Source organism: Anomalospiza imberbis, chromosome Z (assembly GCF_031753505.1).
Source record: "Anomalospiza imberbis isolate Cuckoo-Finch-1a 21T00152 chromosome Z, ASM3175350v1, whole genome shotgun sequence".
Taxonomy (NCBI): Eukaryota; Metazoa; Chordata; class Aves; order Passeriformes; family Viduidae; genus Anomalospiza; species Anomalospiza imberbis.
The window spans coordinates 58635934-58660497 of NC_089721.1; the positions used below are offsets into that span (position 1 = coordinate 58635934).

Consider the following 24564-nt stretch of genomic DNA (forward strand, 5'->3'; position numbering starts at 1 on the left):
GAGCTCTGCAGCCGTTCAGAGAGACCTTGACAGGCTGGAGAGATGGGCAGAGAGAAACAATCTGAAATTCAACAAAGAGCAAAGGGAGAGTCCTACACCTAGGAGAAATAATCCCATGAACCAGCACAGGCTGGGGGCAATCTGCTGGAAGGCAGCTCTGAGGAGAAGAACCTGGGGGTCCTGGTGAACCATAAGCTGTCCATGTCCATGTGTCCTGGGGGCCAAGAGGCCAATTGGATCCTGGGTGTATTAGGAAGTGCATCACCTGAAGGTCAAGGGAGGTGATCCTACTCCTCTCCTCAGCCCTGGTCACATACATCTTCAGTCTGTGCCCAGTTTTGGGCTCCTCAGTACAAGAGAGACATGAAGCTCCTGTAGTGGGTCCAGTGGAGGGCCACAAAGATTATTAAGGGACTGGAGAATCTCTTTAACCAGGAAAGGCTGAGGGAGTTGGGCCTGTTCAGCCTCGAGAAGAAAGGGAACCCTATCAATGTCTATAAGTATCTGAAGGGACAGTGTCAAGAGGATGGAGCCAGGCAGCAAGCAAGGACAAGAGGCAATGGGCAGAAACTGATGCACAGAAGTTCAACCTGAACATGAGGAACGATTTCTTTACTGTGTGGGTAACTGAACACTGGAACAGATTGTACAGACAGGGTGTGGAGTTTCCCTCACTGGAGATATTCAAGAAGCATACGGAATGCAATCCTGTGCCAAGTGCTCTGGGATAACCCTGCTTGAGCAGGGAGGTGGGATAAGATGACCACTGTAATCTCTTCCAATCTGACCCACTCTGTGATTCCATGAATGAAGGAAGATCCCCTGTAATTAAATTTTACACTGTGAAAAAAACTCATATAGTTTGGCATTCACCAATGCAAACCAGCACTGTCACAATATACACTATTTTTATCTGCCCTGCAATGCAAGATCAGCGCTGAATTCCTGCAGGGGTGTTATCACTGCACTTTGAGCTGTTAGCTAAAGTTAAGCATTCCAGAGCATAAAAAGAGACTCTACTGAGTGAGGCCAGAGAGCACACAGCTTTTGGGACATTTATCAGTTTAAGGTCTTGCTTCAGATGAGCACTCAAGCTCGTATTTCTTCCAAGGACTACCTGCAATTTCTGTTGCCACAGCCTAAAACTTCCTGTTCTGCGCTCAAGAGTTCACCTGCCAGCAGCTGCTGCATCTTGCATTAAGTAGATACTATCTTTAGTTAATTTACAAGAAATAATTAAAAAAACAAGCTAATATTACTTACAAGAGCGTGCACTTGCTTATGATGGGGAAGCATAAATTCAACTATTTTAGCAGTCATTTTCACAGGCAGTCAAAGGTAAATATCATGTGTCAGCACTGTTAGCATGAACAAGCTTTTGGCTTCCGCAAAAACACACCTCAGTATCAATTAATTATTTCATGTTTCCTTTTCAGGAGTATATAGCCCTTTAGATTTCGGGAAAAAAATTAATTATCTTCTTTCCCACAAGTCCTTCAAGTCACCCTGCAAGAATGATGCCAAGACATTGTCCACTGCACTATGGATGCTGCACACTGGGAAATAACTGAGATGAAGATGACAGGGATGAAAAGCACACAGGGCAATAGCAATCAAAGTATATCCCTTATATGCAGTGGCAATAAGAAGAGGATGCATATTTCGAAATGCTGCAGCTTTGCAAATATGGGGTAGTATATTTTGAAGAAAGAATGAACATAACTTGTACATTATATGAACCGCACAAGTCCATCTAGAAAAGTTTCACCTACTAGAACGGGCACTGCTACACACAAACTTATTGCCTGATTTTCTACCTATGATGCTTTCAGTCTAGAATATTAAAAATGCAAACCAGTGGCTAACAGCAACTTATGTACCAGGAGCCACCTATATTTACATCAACTGTATAAGTCAGTTTTTAAGAAAAGCACCATGAGCAATGCCTGTAATGATAGGCAGAACACTACAAGATAGGTCGGATTACACATCATTGCACTCATAACTGGTCAGGGAATATTTTTAATAGTTACAGTTTGAACACTGCATAGTTGTAACTGGCTGTAACTCTGGCAACCAAGAGACAATTTAGAAGGCATTTAACCACAAATGTACGGGAAAGCAAACAAAACCAGTTTCTGTAAGGAATTACTGATTAATTACAGGGACATGATTTGTTTTGCTCATCAATTTCAGGAATTATGGGAAGAAGAAAAAGTCCCATTACTGGTTGATGTGCATGCCAGAGAGGAGGAAGGTCTCTGTCAACATATGTTTAATAACATGGTTGTAGATTGAGATACATAGAGTTTTTTATCCTTAATACCAGCATGCAGGCATTGGAACACCACTAGGCAAAACTGGAAAAGGTACTGTAGAAGTTGTGAATACTTCTGAACAGTGCTTATTGCTCATGTAGCAGCACTACCCCCACTCTTGCTAAAGGCTTTAAGATATTTCCACTATCTCAAAATTTCACTGAACTCAACAAAGCAGTTATTGGCAACTAACAACACTGAATAACAATGACATGGCTTCCAAAAACTGCTTTGGTGCTCTCTCGGTAGAGGAAAAAAAACCCCAAACCATACCCAAACCAACAAAACACAGGAATTTTGTGTCTCTGACGTCCCGGCTAGCTTAATTCTTCCTTGTCTCAGCTCTGCCACAAGCAATATTAGTGGATACCTGTAGCATTTAAGATTATAATTTCTACTGTAAATTAGAAGTAGTGCAATACCAGAGAATTGACCTTCATACCTTGTTTCCTCAGGATTACCTGCTATTGAATTTCCCTGGTTCTTCTTCTCTAGCATGATGAAAGTCCAAGCTCAGCTCTGCATCAATGCCAAGACCACAGTAATTATTCATCTGTACAATCTGACCAAAAGGAAAAAAAAAAGGTATCATTTCCTGCTTACATTTGTAAATGAAAAATGAAGACCTTCCAAAGTTTTTCAACAAAAGCAAGTTTTGCAGATGATTCTCCCAAGTCACTTGCATCTTGACAGATTCTGGAAAACATTTTCCAGAAACACTTCACTAAAAATAAAGCTGCATGGACAACTGTTGACATGCTTAGTCATTATTTCCAAAGTATCAGAAACTTCAAAATTTAATATTTTAATTAAAAGTAACAAGCATAATAAGGCAGAAATAAAAACAAATACAGAAATAAAACCAACTCAACCTCTCAAAGCAATTCTATGCAATAACTTCACAAGCTGCTGAACACTAATGCCACTATTATTTTTGGCATCAGCCATGGATTTATATTACATAATTGGGAAGACACTCGTACTTACTTTGGAAGGTGACCAGCTTACACCAGATGAATGGACAACTTGACTTCACCTACTCAGCTGCATTTTAACTAGCTCCCTATATACCAACCTCAAGTTTCTACAGATTTTGACCATTTCTTCCATTAAATCTTTCTTTGCATGCCAGTTCATTCTGTAACTCTTTTATCCTCGGCCTTACTCTCTCATCCTTCACCTTTAAAAAGCAGATGGGAAAAAAAGCCCCTGTCTCCACCAAGAGAAAAATAGCTGGATCCTGACCATCTTAAATTCTCCAATTGACTCATAATGCCTAGGATTTTCCAGTGACCAGACTAAAATCTTGGACAATTGCTACCATTGTTATGATTTCCTACTTTTTTTTTTTTTTTTGCAAGCTTCTTGTCCAATTTCTTCCTTTCATCTGAAAAGAGACTGAACCAGGATTCACATAGAGCTCCAAAATCACCATCTACAATCAACATTTTTATTTTCCTAAACAGAAACAAGCTCATATGAACCAAGTGACAGTGACTTTCACTCAAAAAAAATGCAAATAACAGATGACACATACACAGACACGCAATAGCAGTAAGATGATGGAAGGATTTACTTCCTGTATATGCTAGCAACTCCTAGTAATTTCTTAAACTGTGAAAGAAAATACGAGAGTACTTCTTGGGGAAGGGAGTGTTTTTTGGTGGACACCCCAGTTTTACAAGTGTTTTGGAAAGTGTTTTGGCATTTCTTCCAAAGCCTTTTTCTTATTTGAGAAATAAATTTCTTTCCAGCTGAAGCAAATAGGAATGCTATCGCCATGTGAATATTTTCATTAATCCTCTATCAGATGCTTTTTGCTAAATAGCTACAAAAGATGCTCTGCAGTCAACCAGCCCTGCCAGAACTGAAACACTAGGTCCAGACGTATGCTGTATTCACTAGGAAACAGCCCAGTAAGTCCCAAGCACAAAGACAAGTGAGCAGTAAAATTAAACGATGTTAATACCCATCCTATTTGTGATTTTCACTAGAGCAACAGTTCTAAGAATCACACCTAAATGGTGCTCAGCTCACCTTGGGAGGCTCAGGTTCCGCAATGCCATTTTCTGCACCTTCAGCTGGCTCTTCTGCATCCAAAAGGATAGTCCAGCGATCCATAAGAACATCATCCGCCTCATCCACAGAAATCAAAATGGAGTATGGGTCCTCCCCACTGTAGCCAGCTCCCCAGCGCAAGACCCTCCCCAAGTCATTACCTGGGCAACAGTGAAGAACATCAAAACGTGATCGTGTTTCATAATCAGTGCATCAGCCTTGTTTTACAAATCACACTGCACTAAGGTGCTCCAATCAAGTCACAGAATTCATTTGTTTGGAAGGAAGAGCTAACTAGCAGAAAAAAAAAAAATCTAAGCTGTGTTGTGTCTGCACATGTGCTTACCACTGCATACAGACACTGGAGTGTTTCCACAAAATGTGGTAGAAAAACCTATTGTGGAGTTGAGACACCAGGGGGCAACTGATTTTGCTGTCTTACAGCAAAGGCTGATGCACCTGTGGTTGTCAGGAGGAGGGTATTTTCCTGCCCACTCACCTACACACATATCAACACTCCTGCTGCTTGTCTCTCCTGGTGCTGTTTTTCTGAAAGCATGACTGACATTTTCTTGAAAAGGTAATACTGTGATATACTTCCCAGCACCAGCCAGAACTGAATCTCATGGCATCTTAGCTGAGATCCTTGTCAGACAAATAAAGATAAAACTTTCCAGAGGGCTTCTCTGCTCAGCTTCTGTTCTTACTGTGATTCTCACCTGTTCCTAAAGGTAAGATGGCAACTGAAGGCTCTGAGCACACCAGCTTGTGCCTGATCTCTTCGAGGGCACCAAGGACCCAGCCAACGGTGCCGTCCCCTCCACACACCAGCACTCGGAAGGAGGGGACTTTGGAGAACGTGTGAAACCTCCATTGTGAAGCAAAGCACAGGGGAAAAGAAAAGTTACAATGGAATACAGGAAATGCAAAGTCCCAATATACTATTTAAAATAACACAGTATTATTGATTTCTGCCCATGCCCCTCTACCGTCAGTTTCTGGATCAAATTCAACAAAGTGAATGGAAAAATATGAAGTTGTAGATAAAGGTGATTTTAGAAAGAGTGAAAAACCATATTCCTTTATGATTCTTCACAGACAGAACTAAATGGTTAATCACTTCCTTTTTCAAGGGCACAGAGACCTAACTAGTCATAATTTCAATGTGAACATCTGTAACTCTCTAAATCCTAGAGGAGATGTTGATTATGGGTGGTGTTTTTGTACTTAGTCATAGGTATCACAGTACATTTTCTTCTTCATAGTACTGTTTTCCTTGTGATGCTTACCTTTTGTGGCTTTTCATCCTTCATACCAACATATCATGCAAAAGAATTGTTATTTCCCATTGCACAAGAAGCAATAAATAAGTGGGAACATTTTGCCATAAAGCTACAGAAAGATTCCAAAGCCAAAACAAATTAAACTGCTTACTGAAGTTGCAGCTTGAAGTGCATTAAGGAGAAAAGAGAATTATACAGTTCTGACAGAAAAATTAGTTTGTGTAGCTTGTTTATCTTGTCTCCAACATAAGCTGCATTTTTCCCACAAAGCTTTTGTTCTGAAGATCTTACCATGACAAGTTTGTTATTAAAGTAGTAGTGAAGGAATGAGGAATAGGCTACAACCATCACTTTGTTTTATGAAGCTGTAACAAAGTGGGGTTCATTAAATCAAGTCATCAGTTCCTGTCTTCCTACAAGCACATTATGTTCTGTTCCTTGTAGAAATGTTGCAGCTGTGATCAGGCAAACCCTGTTAATTCTGCAACTGTGGCCAAGTTTCAAGAGTCAAAATAGAAAATTTTATTGTACTTTCCTGGTAGTTCCCATGAAACATCAACAGAAATCAAAGCAAAATCCACCCTCATCAGGAAATGTTATATTTCTCTTTCCATCTCCATTCAATTATAAAATCTATTTATTTTCAATAATTTTTAAATATGTGCTACTGTAAAGTGCATATATCACTCTCCCAGGGCCAGACTGACAGAAGTGTATATATCAGGAACTACTCTATTCTCTTTTCTTTAGACAATCCCAAAGTTTAAATATATTCTCATAATAAGAAGTCAGAAGGAAATGATCCACTGTCCTGATCTTCAGGCACAGAACAGAAACAATTTAGATCTTCAAAATAAGTGAATCTAGTCTACCCTTTAAACAAAACAATGTGAATTAAAAAAAAAATTTAAACATGATGACTTACCCAGGCAGTGGGCCCCCATTGGTAAGCTCAAAGACTTGATGTGGGTTTAACAACTTTCTAAAACTGTACAGCAGATCCCGACCTTTTAGACCACCACTTTTTGGATTCACAAATACAAGAAGTGGGCAACAATTCTGTGGTATCTTGGAAGCCTGGAAGAAAACAAGAAAAAGGATAAGTCAATGCCATGAAAAGGCAGGAAAATTCTGCATCTCAGAAATATTATCTGATGCTTCCTTGATGCCTACGAAAAAAATCCAGATTCTATAAATAAAAAGATTCAATGTCCAGCAATGGACAGGTTAGCTGCTGATCTTGCTTCCCTAGGAATTGAATGCTCCTTAACCAACTTCAAGTCCACATTTGAGTCTGACATTAGAAACAAAGGCATTTTAGGTAGCCGTTCCTATGCATTTTCAGTAAATAGTCTGGCCAAAAAACAGTGTGAGGGATAAGAGTTCTGTATAATTAAAACAGTTTCCTTGAAAAGCGAGGACTTCTCCTCAAGCCAACTAAAAAACTTTCTTTAGTTTTGTGGTTGTCTTAGCATGCATGCCAATTTACAAGGACAAAGCATTTAAAAATGAAGATGTTTGGGGCAGACAGTGGTGTACCTCTCCCTATGAAATTAAAAGCTGAAAGCTTCTTTTAAAAATATATAAGCTAAGCTTTTTCATCATGAGGATTTACTCAGGGGTGCCAATATCTTACGACCTACTGAAGCTGCTGCTGAAAGGACTCTCAAAGCCTCCAGAAACTGCAAAGGAAGCCACTGGACATGGCAGAGGTGTGATTTCCTGGGGCACTCCATGGACTGCATAGGAACAATATCTGCAGCTTCACTGGAGGTCAAAACTTCCAGCCAACAGATGCACCTTGGGACTTGTGTTCAACCAGCCTGTCCACCCATGAGTTCTGTAAAATGATTTCTAAGTAGTTCTAGAAAGATTAGAAATCATCAGCACACCTTTCATCCATCCTGCCACATGGCTGGGGTGCAGGTACATGTCAGAAAAGTCCACTGGACATTTCAACAACTGCACCTCTAAACAGAAGTGGTTTGCCACGGTCCCTAAGTTGTGATAATTGTTATTTACAAATTGGACAGCATTCAGGGAACAGCAATTTGTCACGCAGCTGACCGGATGGATTCAGGGAACAGAACAACAGTGCTAAATATAAGTCAATTTAGACAAGAATGATTCAGGGGTTGGTGAGGCAGCAGCATGACTGCAGCATGCAGGCATGTGGACAGATACCAACAGCTACAGACGGGAGGAGGAGGCACCCAGAGAGCCTTTCAGCTGCTGCCTGTGAGCAACCACCAGAGACCATGATCTGAGGCGAACAACAGAGAAATCGGGTCAAATTTATGAGTTATATTTGTGGGGATGAAAAATGGAGTCCAACATTGAGATACCCCAGACCTGCGACCTGATTTAAGCACTTTACAAGAAAATCACTGTTTGTGTCTTAACAGTACTTGAGAGATTTCTTCTAACTTTCTGTTCTTAGAAGAGCTGGGTGCTAATCCTCTGCAAGTCACACCCTGCCAGATGTGTCAACATGCTGACAAACACATAAAAATCCTTCTCTTCTAACACTACTTGCATGAGAAATGCACTCTGCCATCCAGTGTGACTTGTCTCTTGATAAAGAGAAAACCTTGAGAAGAGGAACACTAAGCAGGTATAAAGGCTGGTCAAGTAGGCACACACTGACCCCTTCTTTCCTCATCTGTCAGATTCTAGAAGACATTCAGTTTGAAAATATATCTGTTTTCTTGAAAAATAAATGAGCCAAACAAGGGAGGACAATCAGCCCAAAATCCCTCAATGTTTTGTTTTACTGGAAAGGTTCCACTGCAGAAAAAACAAGTAGGTTGATGATAAAGAGGCTGAAAGCTGTGCACACAGCTCTCTCCAAAGGAACTACCTTCATGCTAGACTGACAACTGAAGTTAAAACACCTTTGGCCTCTACATTCAGGCCTTATTGGAAAGGGGGAAGCAATTACTCAAAGCATGCTCATCATGTAACAAGGGTAATATATTCATTTATGTTAAGCACATGGAAAGGAAATTTGTAGGCAGCAAAGGAAGTCTATGGAACATAATGCATGCCACTGTCACAAAAGGGATTCCTTGGGTATTAAGTCAACAGCAAGGATCCATACATCCCAAAGAGACAAGTGGATTTCGTCCCCTTGAGCCATTGAAGCATTATTGGAAGAGTAAGCAGAGCTCTGGTGTTTTTAGAAGTAAAGGCCATCTTGTTATTCTATCACTTCCTGCATCATCATCTGCCATATCCTACTTAGAATAGCTCTTTGATAATCACAAAATCATCAAGGTTGGAAGACAACTTTAGGATCATCAAGTCCAACCACCGACCCAGCACTGCCACTGTAACACCAAAACCACTCAACAACATCACCAGCACCAAATCCAGATACCTCTTAAACACCTGCAGGAATGGTGACATCCCTGGGCAATCTTTTCCACTGCCTGACCACCCTGACAGTGATAATTTTTTTTTTTTTTCTAATATCTAATCTGAAACTCCCATGTCTCAGACTAAGGCCATATCTTCTTGTCCCCTCACTGCAGGCACGGCAGGAGAGACTGACTCCCACCTCACTACACCCTCCTTTCAGGGAGTTTTAGAGAGCAGTGGGGTCAGCCCTGAGCCTCCTCTTCTGGAGACTAAACAACCCCAGCTCCCTCAGCCAGTTCTCATAAGACATGTTTTCTGGTCCTTTTGTGAGCCTTGTTCCCTTCTCTGGACAACCCCAGCACATCAATGTCCTTTTTGAAGTGAGAGGCCCAGAACTGGACACAGAACTCAAGGTATGGCCTCACTAGTGCTGGGTACAGGGGAACAATCCCTGTCCTGGTCCTGCTGGGCACACTATTGCTGATACAGGCTAGGATGTCAAGAAGGCCACCTGGGCACACTCTTGACTCATGTTCAGCCAGATGTTGACCAGCATCCCCAGCATCCCCTTTTGTGCTGGGATGCTTTCCAGCCACTCTGCCCAGCCTGTAGTGCTGCATGGGATTAAATCCCATGAGCAAGAGAAGACAGAGCAGCTCTGAAAGGAAACATCACTTCCCATGGGGTAACTGTGCACATTGCTCCCTTCCAGCACTCCTTGTCCAGCTTTTACTCTGCCCTACCCTTTCTGCTGTCCACTTCCCATTTGTTCCTCTTCAGAGCTTTTTAAATACATAAATTTATCTCTAGCCATTTCAATTTTCTGAACAATACCAGCAACCTGAAATCTCAGGATTGGTATAATGCCTGGGAACTTGTGGGGTTTAAAAAGGGGGTTAACAGGATAATAAAAAGAAAAAAAAATTAAGTTCTGCAGTTCAAAGTAACAAAAACTTTTTCAAAGAAGAATAACAGCAAAGAAACCAGCCCAGATCTGGAGCCTAACAAATACCTTACTTGAATGTAACAAGAACATTTGATTATCTTCTGTTTTTCAGGAAATCAGTTTCTAAAAATACTGGTTTGGGACATTTAGAAGTGACATGCTGAACACATGTTTTATATTACTTGCTTTTAGAGATGCATTCTAATGCACTGGGTTTAAAACCAAGTAACTGAAATAATTCAAAAGCAACATAAGGGAATCACAACTATTTCTGAGACACGGTACACTCTAAGGCATTCAAAAGGACAGCTGTGTTTTATAAAGTTGTCTGAGATCTTACCCAGTAACATAAATTCTTGCAAATATATATTTACAGTTTCTACTGTAAATTGCCAATGGTATTTCTTATCAAGTGTCAATACTGTACCTAAAAACCCCCAAACCAGTTAAATATACACCCTGAATGCTACTAAGATTTACAAGCAGCTAAAGCGAATGCCTGGAACTAATAAAAAATCTGTAGTTAGTGTAAAGTGAATAGTCCTACTACTCAAACCCATAGTTGTAAAGTTAACTAAGAATGTGAATTCCTAACTATACCCATTTAGATGCAGCTATTCAGAATCAAAAGATGATTTCAAGAAAGTGCTTGTCCTTACAGTGAACTTGCTTCCCATCACAACTCTTCATTAAGCTTAAAGGAGTAAGAAACACTGCTACATCCACAGATAAAGGCCAGCTTCTAAGAAGACAATTATTTCTTGGTAAGAATTAAAAACTCTTGACAGTTTGTACAGTAGAGCAGGATGCTGTGCTTTCTCAAGAGCACACTCTTTGTTACAATTACAGACAGTCACAAGGGTAGCATTCTATAGCGGCACAATTTTTAAAAGCTCCTTAATAAAGCCCCACTGGGGACAGAGGAGTGAGTTTGTTACTGGGCAGAAGAGAGTATGTGACTCACAGCCCGAGGACTCCCTTCCCCCTTTAGCTCTAGCTTCAGTGCTGTGCTTAAGGAGTGAAATCTGAAGAAGGGTTTTGTGTTGGCTGCAATTCAGGAAGGAATTTATTGCTCCTTTCTTACAGACAGCTGAAGGAGGCTGCGTGACTTAGACACTCTGACATTCACTGTGAATTGCTTAATTTGTCAGGAGTAGCACAACACCATTTTAAACTGGGGCAAGATGTTTATTATCCATGCTAATCCCCTTTCCATTGACTGTTCTGTGTAATCACATCTCACAACAAAGCAGAACAAGGCATTCTGTGTCACCAGCCCTACCAGTTGTCACCAGACAACCACAGCACATCTTCCTGGGTGGTGGGCTGTCTCCAGGAACTGCAGATATCTCTGACAAGTAGAATTCAACATTTGCAAATGGCTGTCAGCAGCATGTTCCACGTCAGGACTCACAATGCCCCAAGCACAAAATTTTCTCCACCCTGGCCAGAAAGGACCCATTACCTGATGAGAAATTATGTGCAAGGTATTGCAACACTACTGGAGGAGCAGCTGGGCCAACCCCCAAGCCTTTTCTTTATTTTTTGGCATATTGCAGAAATCACAGAATCACAGAATCATAAAAGTTGGAAAAAGACCTGTAACATCATCAATTCCAACCTTTGACTGAATTCCACTTGTTGACTAAACCACAGCACAAAGTGCCATGTCCAGTCATTTCTTGAACACCTCCAGGGATTGGTGACCCCACCACTTCCCAGGGCAGTCCATTCCAATCCTTGAAAACCCTTCCAGCAAAGGGTGAAAAAGGTGACAACCCTTTCAGAAGGGTGAAAAGCAACCACTTATGTTTTGGCTAAAATGCTCATTTAACTATGATGCTTTTAAGTTGTAAATATTTGTGTGAGGATTTAGTAGAATGAATGAAATGGAAAGTTTCATCTATTTGGGAATCTTCTACATATTTTCTTGCTACTCTTAATGAATCTAAACACAGTATATCAGAGGGCACTCCACTAGTAAAAGGCATTTGTGATAAAGCCACAAAAACCTGTGGTGATTTTGGCCTCATACAAATGTCTGCCGACCTCCTTGCTTGCCTGTGCTGCAAAAGAAGTTCTGTTAAATTAGTTCTGAATTGAAAGATTTAGTCCTGCAATGTCTTTCACCTTGACTTGATACCAAAGAGTGAAAACAAACTGTCCCCGCAGTTCCTTACACACAGCAGCTAAATAGCTTTATAACACAGCGCACTTATTTTATCACATTCCACTGAAGAATTTTCATTTATTTGAATATTGTGAAATGAAAAATGTTTGATTAAATTCCTAAACACCTGAAACAGCAGAGCAGATCAACATATCTAATAACACTAACTGCTTGACTTTCTAATAAGTAGCTTATGCAAACTGATTCTGAGCTCAGATTACTCAGTCATGGTAGTTAGAGGGTGAATTGCTTTGGGTAGACCTGAGCATGCCAGACTAGAATCATGCTTCCCCCTTAGACAGTATGTCAGACACTGAGAAAGCAAATTTCAACTCAGAAAAATAAAACTAGCAACCTACTAACCACCAATACTTCTGTGCTTTTACCAATTTTTAAGAAGGGATATTTTGGTTTTGTTTTTTTGTTGGTTGGGTATTTCTTTAATTTAACTGGCAATTTGAAAAAATCATTAGCCCTTCATTCCCAATTTCTTTGTATTTTACTCACAAAAGAAATGTCAAACATGGTGTAAACTTAGTATTGTGTCAGTTCCTGTGTATTTCCTGGTACTGTATTTAAATTATCACACATATAAACCAAAGACTAATATTACCATAGGCTAAAAAGATAGCCTGGGTTGGAAAGTACTGCAGGAGGTCATCTAATCCAACTGCTACCCAAAGTAAAGACTGTGATCAAGCATTAGTCTGCTCTGGGTAATTAGTGAATGGCATAAGCTGGGTGGATAATCATACAAAAAACAACACCTGAAGTATCATTTAAATTAACTCTTGAATCCTTTCAGTGATATGACCAAATATAAACAACACATGCTGAAATGGAAACAAAATATTTGTGCTGGTGTACAGTCCCTCTCTCCTGCTTACATATTAGAAATTAATCCCTAGCAATCCCCTAAACTGGGGTTTCTAAAAACTATCTTGCATCAGATAAGAGATAGCAATGTTCACATTTTCCTGGCATCAAGTTCTCTTCAAACATATCCAGTGTCAGAAAGACCAACATATGTAATCAATAGAGTGGAGTATGTTCAACTTCACACCGCAGACAACAAAAATAGGCTAAAATACATTAGCCTAAAATACCCCAGAAACAAGCATCCAAAAGTTTATCCTGCTTTATGTTTCTCACAACAGGCACTCTGAAACCTAGTTTCTACAAGGGGGCCTTGATTTCTAAGGAATTCACAAAATGCAATCCCTATGCATGCACAAGAAAAAGGCTCTCAGGTTTTTACAAGGGGGTGTAACTTTTGATTTTGCCAGTTGCATGTGAGCACTACCACTAGTATCTACTCATATGAAAACCATAATTTTGCCTTCAGAAAGTCTTGACAAGTTTAGGACTAATTTTTATAGAGTGAAAGCAGGTATGTGAGTAAGCAACTATGGCCATTGAACTATATAAAGTTGTTTCATAATTCCCACTAATAATGTAATTTTTTTACCTTCTGTGACATTCCAAGAAGTCAAACCAAGACTTACACTTTGCTTGCCATAATGCAGTTCCAGAAAGATAATAACTGCAAGATACTTTCTGCTGAGCTGTTGTGTAACTATGGTAACATTCTCTTTTGGACAGAACCTACATAATCCTGGTTAAAAATATCACTTCACTCAGTTATTCATTTTTCTCTTCTCACATTGACTCACTTTACTAACATGAAATCTATTATTAAACAAACTGATTCACATGAAAGTGATTAGTAACAACAAGAATAAATCAGAATCAGGCATGAATTTGTGAAAGGACTCTTGCACTAAGTCTTTGAGAAGACTATGTTCTTCTGAGATCCTCAAGGGTTAAACAAAGTCAAACTACCTCTGCTACAAAATCGAGGAAATGAAGATAATATCACTGAGAAAATAAGCAGAAGTGTTTTACCTCACACTTAGTGAGGAAACACATTTAGCTCCCATACCAAAGTTTTGTAAGCATTTTAAGACATTATCAACTGAAACTCCACTTAACATTTTGATCATTGAAAGAAACAAAGAGAAAAAAAATTGTTTTCCTCCCCTTTATAGTTGCACAGTTAGGCAACTGTAGATTGACAATTGAACAATAACAGGACAAATGACTTAACTCACTGAATATATCATATACATGAAGTACAGGCTCTGAAATTGGTTGGTTTTTGTGTCACTCTATTTATAGTATGGCCTATTTGAATAAAACATATTTTCATTTAGTTCTAGCAGAAAGAGTTTTAAGGCATCTGTTTTTTTCTTTTAAAGACAATTTTTAAATTCGAACCTGTCTCTTACCACAACTGCAGGAATCACCACAGCATTCAGAGGCTTGTCATTGACAACAGTATCTTTAACTAGCATATATATTCTTTCAGCTTCAGAAAAACATGAAATTTGGAGTACAACAGCACCTGTAAAGAGGCATCAGAACTACTTTTTATATTTTCTATTATTAGAAAATAGGTCTCATATTACAGCAAAGGTTTACTCAGTTTACTGAGGACATTATTCAGCAAAACTTATTCTGCAGTCCTTTGTTATCAGTTGAATTGTGTAGTTATGTTTTTAAACCTCCCTTCCTACCCTCAGATTTTTGGTAAAGCAAAGCAACTTGAAGACAAGAACTGCAGCACAGAACTAATGCATATTTAAAGATTTCCTTTGAGCTTCAGGGGTAGGGCCTATTTGCATTCTCTTTATCATTACCAACATTCTGTTCTCATCATGCATAAGTGACAGAGGTATCAGGTTTCATTTTGTATCCAATTATTAAAAATCCATTAGTTCTGTTCATTAACAGTAAGAATTACTGCAAGCAAATATTTGGGCTGATACTCAAGTTTAGATCTTTATGTTGGCTTAGGTTCTGAATGGAGAAGTTAGGGAAGAAGGGAAGACAAAATAGAAAAGACAAAATAAATACTGACAAGTTAGTGTAAAGTAAGATATTTGGTGAGGAGGAACACAGGGCAGAATAAAACAAAAATGTAAAATGGACAGTATATGAGATGTAGGCTGGTAACATAACCTGGCTGCAGCAAAATGGGAGAGTCAGGCAGTTATGAAAACCACAAAAATACAAACATAAGAAGAAAGTGGCAATAAAAATCACATACAAGCAGAAACATCTAAAAAGCACATGCATGTAAATTTGGTTTAATGATACTGTGACATGGGACAAGTATCACAAAACCAAGTAATCACCACTGACAAATATGGATAGGAGAAGGTACATCAGAAAGCTTTACAGCTTTTCCTATGCAAAGATCAAAATCAATCAGTATCAATTAGTCACGTGGAGGCAGCAAATAACCCAAAGGAAGCACACATCAGTCTTCAAAACCATGCTATAGAAAGACCCATTTAACAGACATGTGGAAGTTAAGCCTGGCAAAGGATGTGAAACATCTCAACTATAGACACCTAAACATACAGAAGAGAAAATTCCACACTTTACATTTTTACCAAATGCAGATCTCCACCTGACCACTGCACTAAAGCTGCCCAGAGCCACTGCTGCTTCAGCTGTCAGAAGCCTCATGGCTTCTCCGACCTTGCTGAAATAAAGTTCATACAGCAAAAGCAAAGAAACAGCTCAAAGGATGAACACATTTATTTTCTTCAGTTTTCGGCCATTGAACTCTAGCTCTTAACATTGCTAGGAAACAGTGACTATGAAACAGTCCCACTGAGTCCAAAAGCAGTACCATATTTTAGTATTCTCGAAGTCAAAAAGACTAAAAATCCTTCACTTGAAGGATTTTTAACAGTTCTGTGGTGTTAGATTATTCAGTTGAAGTGCAACTTCAAAACTCATTTTTATGATGAAATATTACCGCCTTCTGGTACACAAAGCATGCAGCCAACCTTTTATCTTTTTTTAATAAGGTAACACTAATCCACTGCTCTTCATAAATACAATATGTTGCATTTTATCTGAACAGCTTTTTACTTATGCAGTAAGGCATAAGCTTACTCTGAGCTTCCAGCCTCTAGTATTAGACTGCAGTTTTGAACATAGACACTGTTTGCAAGACTAAAAATTTTAATGCTTACCTTGTGCTTGATAAACATGACTCACAGATACTACATTTGCTGCAAAGGGTAAAAATATAAACACATGAAACCTTGGGTACATTTAGAGTAAATATTTAAAGTATTTAAAAAAGTTACATAAATATAATATAAATAAGTATTAAAAGTTATACAAATACAGGGAGAACCTCCAACTAACACTTTTCCTCACGTGTTTACTTTGCAAGTAAGAACAGCTAAACTGATTTTCATAAAAGGTGACTAAGAATTCTTTCTGGTATTTCAAGTTTAATTCCTCTTGAAGTGACATAAAAGATTGGGAAAAATGCTTTGTTTCCTGCAACAAAAAGCATGACACATTCCCGACACATTTTATAGAAAGTATTGGTTGAAGGAGCATTATGAAAATTCAATTACACTTCTTTGAAAAAGAAAATTAAAATCTTTTCCCTGAGTGTCTGTCCATATGTGTGTGCACACACTGCTCATACTGCTCCATGATGGGGCACAGAGCTCATGACTAACATGGAGAACAGCCCAGACAAAAAGTGTCAGAGGTTAAAAAAGGCAAGGGATATTCTGCACACAGTTTAAGGTATGTATAATTCTTCTAAAAAGTGATGCCTTTTCACACAAACGTACAAAAAAAAAAAAAAAAGGTGTAGTCACTTATAACTAGAGTAACGTAATAATTATTCTGTAAATAATAAGCTGTCACATCTCTCCTGCAACTGTGCGCATGTTAAAATTATTTTAAAAGCCCACATGACAGTAAAAGGCAGAATGATTTTTTTAAAATCAGGTCAGAAAAAGTTAGAATTCTAAGAAAAAGGAGCTATTGATGCTACTAAATTTTGTTCTGTACAAGTTAATGTGTCTGAAAATGTACTTGTTTACTTACTTTTGATAGCTAATTCTTCCTTGAGAATATTTGTGTATTCTTCAGGGGAAAGCTGAGGTGGAAGGCCACCAACAAATAAATTTACTTGTACAATGGATTTACTGTTTTCCACAATGTAAAATCTTGTTTGATTCATCTGACGTATTGAAGTCTACAAAAATAAAGGAAAATAAATGATATGACGTTTGGCAAAAAGATATTGTGAGGCAAAATCCAAAATAGTTCTGCACTTAGCAATCATGTCCTCTATGCCTAGAGGACATCAGAAACAGAAACAAACTTCAGTTCAAGCACTTAGCTTCTCTACCCTTGAGCCTGCTTAGTGGGTAACCAATGACTCACTTTTTCTGTAAGAAAGGGGACTTGTACTCGCTAAAAAACAACAAAAAAATCATGTTTCTTTTTCAGATTTACCTTTCTTATGTCCTTGAGTCTGTTAAGAATCAGTTCCTGATTGTCCAAGACCATGCGCTGAACTGGAGAGGGCAAGAACGTTAATCATGTTAGAAAGCATATAAACTATTATCAGGCTAAATTACACAAAACCAAAAAGAATAAAAATTAAGGAAAAAGTACAGCTCTCTATACAACTAATTTTCTCATAAAGGACCATGCAGATGTGAGCTACGTCTTATCCAACAATAAAAACACATAGGTATATGGAACAGTCTGACTCTTTCCACAGTTCTTAAATACCACTCTCATTTAAAAAAAGGCAGAAATAGCCTGAACCCACTTAAATGACAAGCAGTACTTTGGTAATAATCTACCAGTTTGACAGAAGTCTTTCAAATTATATTTCCTAACAAGTACAAAAATAACCAACTTCTGTGTTTTATCAAAACATTAAAACAATTCTAACAATTTTCATTGAATGTAAGGTTGCAAATGATGCTTTAAAACAGAGCACCAGAGACCAACAAAGGTTATGACATTCACAAAGCGGCAATAACCTTATGAAACAACTTCACAATAATGCTTGCAAATAAAGCAAAGCATCAAGACAGTATTTGAACTACCAAGACATTTATTCAGCTGTGGTCAGCATTAGATTATTTCAAGGTCTTTATTTCTCCAAGCAACCTTACAAATACTAAAGCACAAAGGGATGTCAACTTGGAGCACACCAGCCCAGCTCCTGCAGGATCACAAAACACTTAAGCAGTGCTAGGACTGTAGATTTCTGTTCTTCCTAACACACAAACATATTTCTTGGATTGTCTTAGGACTCTTACTCTTCTTCAGGGATTGCATCAGTAGGAAAGAAGACAGATGAAAGAAGCTATTTGAACTTTAGGATTAATATTTAATAAATAGCTGCAATTAAGAAAATTATGTCAGTTAAACATAGCTCCCCAAAACAGGGCAAAAGTGTCAATACCCACCAGAAACCACAAATGAGCTTTTATGTAATAATGAAGGGGAACTTATTCCCGCTTGACACACAGGACTGAAAAGAATCAGCATGACTTCTGATTAACTATTTCAACATCACCATGAAGTTTATTTCCATTTGTGTTTTTTATTGTAGAAAATGAACTGTGACTGTTAGAATGGGGGAAAAAACCCACAGAGATCAGATGTGTCTTTGGCCAATGCTCCTTCACTTACCTTGCTTACTGCCCATAAGCACTTCCACCAATTTGAAATTCTGGAGGCACTCCGTCTGTCAAAAGATATAGCATGTAAATGCAGCTTCTGACTGACATAATTTTGCCATTATTGTGTGTTATATCCTGTCCATGGTGTATAAAATAGCATGGAAAATGAAACATTTTTTATAATTTAAATATTTTTAAAGATGTTCTTCCTCCAACCAACTCCTTCCAAGACAGGAATAATCTTCATTTTACACACACATAGCATCATGCTCCCATGTTCCTAAAAACATTGGCATTCTCACAGCCACATTGTGAAGGGACCCCTGTACAGCACGGTTAATCCAATTCCTGCTTCAGCGATGAGCAGCTAGCTCATTTGGAATACTTCCTGAGTGTCCTTCCAGAGAAAGCATGCAGGACTGGAAATGAGCCTGCTCTTGGAGAAGATTGCCCAGGAACCAACTTGGCAAAAGCAGGCTGACCATTCCCCATTCCTGGGACACTCCAGGCACTGATGGAACAAAACCCTCTTCATGTGTGCCACAGTGTCTTCTCCAAGCTATTGACTCAAGTCCCTTGCAGCTGGACCAGAACAGCTGGCACAACCAAGAACTGTACCATTTACAACGATGACTGAAACCCTGCAAACATTACATTCAGGATTGAAGGACATTCAGGAGGAAGGGTTTTAAATGTTGGCCTTGAGACTCAAGAGACAAATGATCTTGCTTTATGTGTCATGAATGGAGGTGTTAAGAGTCTCAACTCCCTATATGTGCTTTGCCTGATACTTGATGGAAGCAATTTGCAGCACAGGCAAATTCTGGATATTAAAAAGAGATTTCCTGTATGTGCATGTTTATACAGAGAAACAAGTAGAGCATTTAAAAATTACCACTACTGAAGAAATTGCAATTGAGCCAAAGAATCAGGTCTCTTACAGCATACATCTAGCTGCCCAAATACAAAGGTGTGAAGACCTTTCCCTAACAGAATTTCCATCTCTACTGTTTGACAGTTGCTTTTTTCAGATGAGACAAAACATTGGACATGGTTGTTCCTATTTTTGTTAAAAGGCCCACAGCACTTGAGGAAATGGACAGATAACAAATCCTGGAAGTATCCTGTAGCCAAAAATAGCTGCATGCTTTACACAGCTGGATACACCTAGACAGATCATGATTATCACTTATTGCAGAGAACTAGTCACATGCATATTCTTATGTACCCCGTAAATAACCACAAAGGGCAGCAGTCACCCTCTGTGAGCATGGCTGTGCCCTGGGGCAGTGGAACTGTGCTGATTTGCTGGTGTGCTCACAGGCCCCAGGTGCTGACTAAAATGTGCACACTACAGCTTTGTGTCTCCACAATGGGGAGGTTGTGCCTGCCAATGGCTTGGCATGCTAGCAAAGTCTACTAACATGTTTCCTGGAAGTCATGCTGTTTTGGCACCAACCCTAAGAAGGACAGACAGATTGAAAAGATATTATCTTCAAAGGAAAGCACATGCATCTACAAGACTACAAGATGTATCTAAATTTTTCCAGTGATGTGGAAAGTAATCCAGACAGTAAAGAATGTGGGTACCATTGCAGCCTTGAGTCCTTCCTTGCATCTCTTGGGGGCTACAGAGATGCTGCTTGCTACTGTAGGAAGAAAATTTCTGCAGTGCTCTTTAATGTTTTTATATATTGTCTGGATGAAGAAATCAAATGCACTGTGAGTTTCCTGATGATACTAAGCTAGGAGGAGCTGTGGACACCCTTAAAGGTAGGAGACCCTTATGTGGATGTGCTAGAGAGCTAGGCAATCATCAACCATATGAAATTTCTAACAAGAGCTACTGCCAGATTCTCAACCTGGGACGAGGTAATCCTGGTTAAAAATACAAACTGGTGGATGAGAGCTGGAGAGCAGCCCTGTGGAATAAGATCTTACAGACTGGGTCAATGGCAAGTTGAATATGAGTCAGCTGTGCCCACCTTCCCTGAAGATTGTGTTAAACATTTAGCAACATGCCAATCACAAAAGATCATCTACCAAATGCTAAAAACATCTACAATAATTGCGAATTAAGGGACTGTAATTTTTCTGAAGACAAAAATATATACTTTCAGGGTCACTCAGGAGGTATATGGATGTGCTTAAGATCTTTCACTTACCTGCCTTCCAAGTAATGGAAGCACTTCTTTTATCACAGTCTGCACAGTGCTATCCTTATTTACTCGTAGAGAAACATATGCCATTCCCACTCTAAGGAGAAAAATATTATTTTAGGATCTATCCTGTGTGTACCTTTTTAAACTAAGTATAGAATTTTCTCAAATACATTTGCATTAGTTGAAGAAAGTTGTTCACTGAGGCTCATGGCAGATGTGGTACCAGTGCCACAGACAAGAAAACACTTTCATCTCAAGTAACTGATAATTACAATTGTAGCACTACAGATTAGCTTCTTCCTAATCACAAAGAAAACCTGCAACTCCTTGATAAAACTTGTAAATGCAGTTGCAACAGCAAAATGAACACGTGGTTAAATTTTTCCCACAAGTCTTCAGAAATTAGTAGGTCCAGACCATTTTGTTTCCACTACTAAATATGCTTAAAGTTTATACTGTCTCAGAGGTAAAATTGTATCATTGTTGGGTTTTTTTTTTTGTTTTGTTGGTTTTTTTTTAAATATAATTTTTTCTTCCTCATTTCACATGGGAAGTTGCACTGCAGTTCTTCCTACTTCACATTTCTTCAAAAAAATCCACCAGTTTTTCAAGTGACGTGTATGTCATCATTTGTTTACAGATGTAGTAAATGTAAAGTTGCATCTTTCTAGCCAAACACATGATAACAGAACTGCACAAGTTGCCCAGTATGTTCCACGTATGTAAAGAAACCCAAGGGCTTCCAGGCATGGAAATGAATATTATACACACTGCCCATTCAGAAAAATGAACAGAAGAATCCTGAAATACAGAGAAAGAAACTGCACTCTCTCTTAAGAGTTCTGCAGCTTCAATAACTAAAGCAAACAGGTCTAGACCACAGAGGACAAATGTAGCCAAGCAGAATAATCTTGTGATCAGGAAGGAAAATACTCACTTCAGCCAGGCAGGATAAATTCTGATCACTTCTTTGTCCTTTGGTTTGGCTCTGATGATCCAAGCTTCAGGAACAGATTCTCGGAATACTGAGCCCAAGTTGCTGTCCTCTGCAGCATCATTCCTGTTGATAACATCATCAGAGAGCAGCACCTGCTGTGTAAAGGTCTGAAGTTCATACTCCTGCTGGTCATCATTTATGTAGTACGCCCTTAAAGCAGCCTCCTAAAAAACAGCAAGATAAATTAACATTTACTTGAAAAGACACCATTAATACCTATACAGCCATAGACATTATAAATACCTTATTTATGAAATGAACCTTCAATGCATGTTCTAACCTCAGAGCAGTGGATACACCGCAATGGCAAAAAAAATCAAAATGAGTGAAGTTTTGAAAACAAATTTCAGTGAACATGAAAAAAGAAAGCTTGAGATATCCATGTATTTGAACATAATCCACAGTATTTTTGGCAAGTAATAGTAATTTTAAGACAAAATGTAAAAATCCAGGTCCAAAAAATCTACATTCCTACATGTAAAATTTAGTCCACAAGGAAAATGGTAAATTACACTAAATTGATCTAACTCTGCCTACTCAGTCTTCTTGCAATAAGGGATGCCAAAAATTAGTAAGCTTCTCAGCCACAAAGCTGCCCTGAACCCAAAAACCTGTGAAGAGGAAAGGGAAGGGCTGTCTTTGCAAGATGCACACAGAAATTTTACATCCATAATGGGCCCATGCCTGCAGCACCTCTGCTAACACAGATGCTGTGGTCAATACAGCTCACTTGTAAGAACTTGTTTTCCTCTTCTCTGATATTAAAAGTGCCAGTCTGGTAAAATGTGCTTGAAAGGCAAGTAGCAGTCCTAAATAAAAGTGTTTTCAGTCCTGTACATAGTTTTTCTTAAAGATCTTTGACATGCAGACCACTACAAACCCTTTGCAAAACTCCTGTTGATTTTGAGCACAGCATCAAAATAAAAATCCTAATGATCTTTAGATTTATATTGTCAAAATTCTGATGTAATACATTCTTCAGACTTCTTTGCCAAGTCTGTATGACTCTGAGACCTCACCATGCACAATTTTATTGTGAACAACCCTATTACCCCTCTGGAATTTCTCTCTCACAGCATGGACTCTCTGCCTAGCCCAGTAAATAAAAGATCTATATAGCACACTTGATTTAGTACTAAGTAATTTTTCCATCCCAGATGGAACACTGGAAAAGCTAGAGTGGGGCTAGTATGTGATCAATAATTGATTATTTTCACAGCCAAGGGATGGAGATAACTGTAACAAGTTTTAGTATTCAAAGCTGATTAACTCAAGTGCAATATTGGTGGCTGTCCAGGATAAACACAAAACCTCTACTACAGAAAAGGTGCTGGTTCTCCTGCATTGCATGTATCAGTAAAATCAGGCTTCAGACTAACACCAGGAAGCAGAACGACTGCTTAACATGTGATATTATGGTCACCATTATGCTACAGATATGTAAGCCACCGTTTCCTCAGATGCTCTAAAATAGGAGTACTAGCAAAAGAAGTCAAATTACGTTGAAGTATACTGGCCCATTCAGAGATTTTTGTTGTTGTTGTTGAGTTATATTTCTAAAACTTAGCTTTTTACTATTGTAATATGAAATTACATGAATCACACTGTAAAATTGACCCTCACTGGGTATCTTACCACAACTTCTTCATTTTTTGCAATTCTTGGAACTGAAATTAGTCGAAATTGATTGCGTTTCACTGCGTCATTCCCATCAAATATCTTCAGTGTTTGTTTACCTGAATGGAAACAATTGTATTTCATTAACATACACCTTGAATCAGAAAGCTAACTGAATAGGAAGGGTATAATATAACTACTAAAAACCTGCTTTTAACCCACTGAAATGTTTCTTCATGGGAACATTCTTTGTCATAGGACAAGCTTTGAGGATGAATATTTTAAATTTTGTTTTTTTATTGTTCATTTAAAACAAGGGTACATTCAGAGAGGAAAGAGGGATGAGTAATCACAGTTTTATCCTGGCTTTTGATATAACTGTAACAACCAGACAGTGTATGTTATCGCTTCTTCATCCTCAGCATTCAAGACTGCGTTTATTATTGACAAGTTGAACAACTTGAAGACAAAATGCCACCCCCTTCAGGATAGCTCCCAAAGCACTGTCAATTGTTAGAATGTGCTTCCAAAAAAAGTCCTTAAAATAGCTGGTTAAGTGTACAGGCAGTGGGAGGAAACAAGGACAGAGATACAGGGACAACAGAAAAACTGGAAGAAAGAAGGTACAGCAAATTAAGACCCTCAGCCTTTTGCTGTGTTTCATTTCACTAAAGCCTTATTAAGTCCATGCTCAAACTGTTGAGTGCAGATTGTTGCACAGACATCTGCGAAAGGGTGAAGAGTGAAGGATTTCAGGTTCACCTTTCACAAAGATGGGTTATGACTCAGGTACAGGCTGTTGTATGACAAAGTCTCTATCTTAAGCAACATTTTTAAGAGGAATAGCAAAGCACAACTAAATTCTCATAGAACAGGCAAGTTTTGAGAGGTTTTGGAACAATTAATATTACCACTGCATTACATGTGTCTTTACTGCCTCCAGAAAGGAAACCAAGTTAATCAATCCAGACCAAAAAGGAGATTTCATTAAGACAGACCTTGTGTCTTCTCCCGATCACATCTTTAAGAAGATGAGCTGCTCAGTTTTGCAGGTTCTTGCAGGTTCTCCCCAGAGCTGATGCTTTACAGCGTCAGACGTAAGTATTTCTCACTGACAGAATAT

The 24564-nt window shown here is 38.8% G+C and overlaps 1 protein-coding gene across 1 annotated transcript in view; it reads right to left on the reverse strand.

The window, feature by feature from the left end:
* DGKQ (diacylglycerol kinase theta) overlaps positions 1-24564 on the reverse strand; it is an 87527-nt gene that overhangs the window by 13200 nt on the left and 49763 nt on the right. Inside the window, exons 9-20 of the mRNA XM_068175978.1 lie at positions 23460-23560; positions 21765-21988; positions 20831-20921; positions 18676-18730; positions 17479-17540; positions 17065-17215; positions 16185-16223; positions 14424-14539; positions 6585-6736; positions 5096-5244; positions 4356-4537; positions 2780-2880 (exon numbers count right to left, since the gene is read on the reverse strand). Coding sequence (XP_068032079.1) covers positions 2780-2880; positions 4356-4537; positions 5096-5244; positions 6585-6736; positions 14424-14539; positions 16185-16223; positions 17065-17215; positions 17479-17540; positions 18676-18730; positions 20831-20921; positions 21765-21988; positions 23460-23560 — 1423 coding nt within the window. The remainder of the gene's footprint in view (positions 1-2779; positions 2881-4355; positions 4538-5095; positions 5245-6584; positions 6737-14423; positions 14540-16184; positions 16224-17064; positions 17216-17478; positions 17541-18675; positions 18731-20830; positions 20922-21764; positions 21989-23459; positions 23561-24564) is intronic.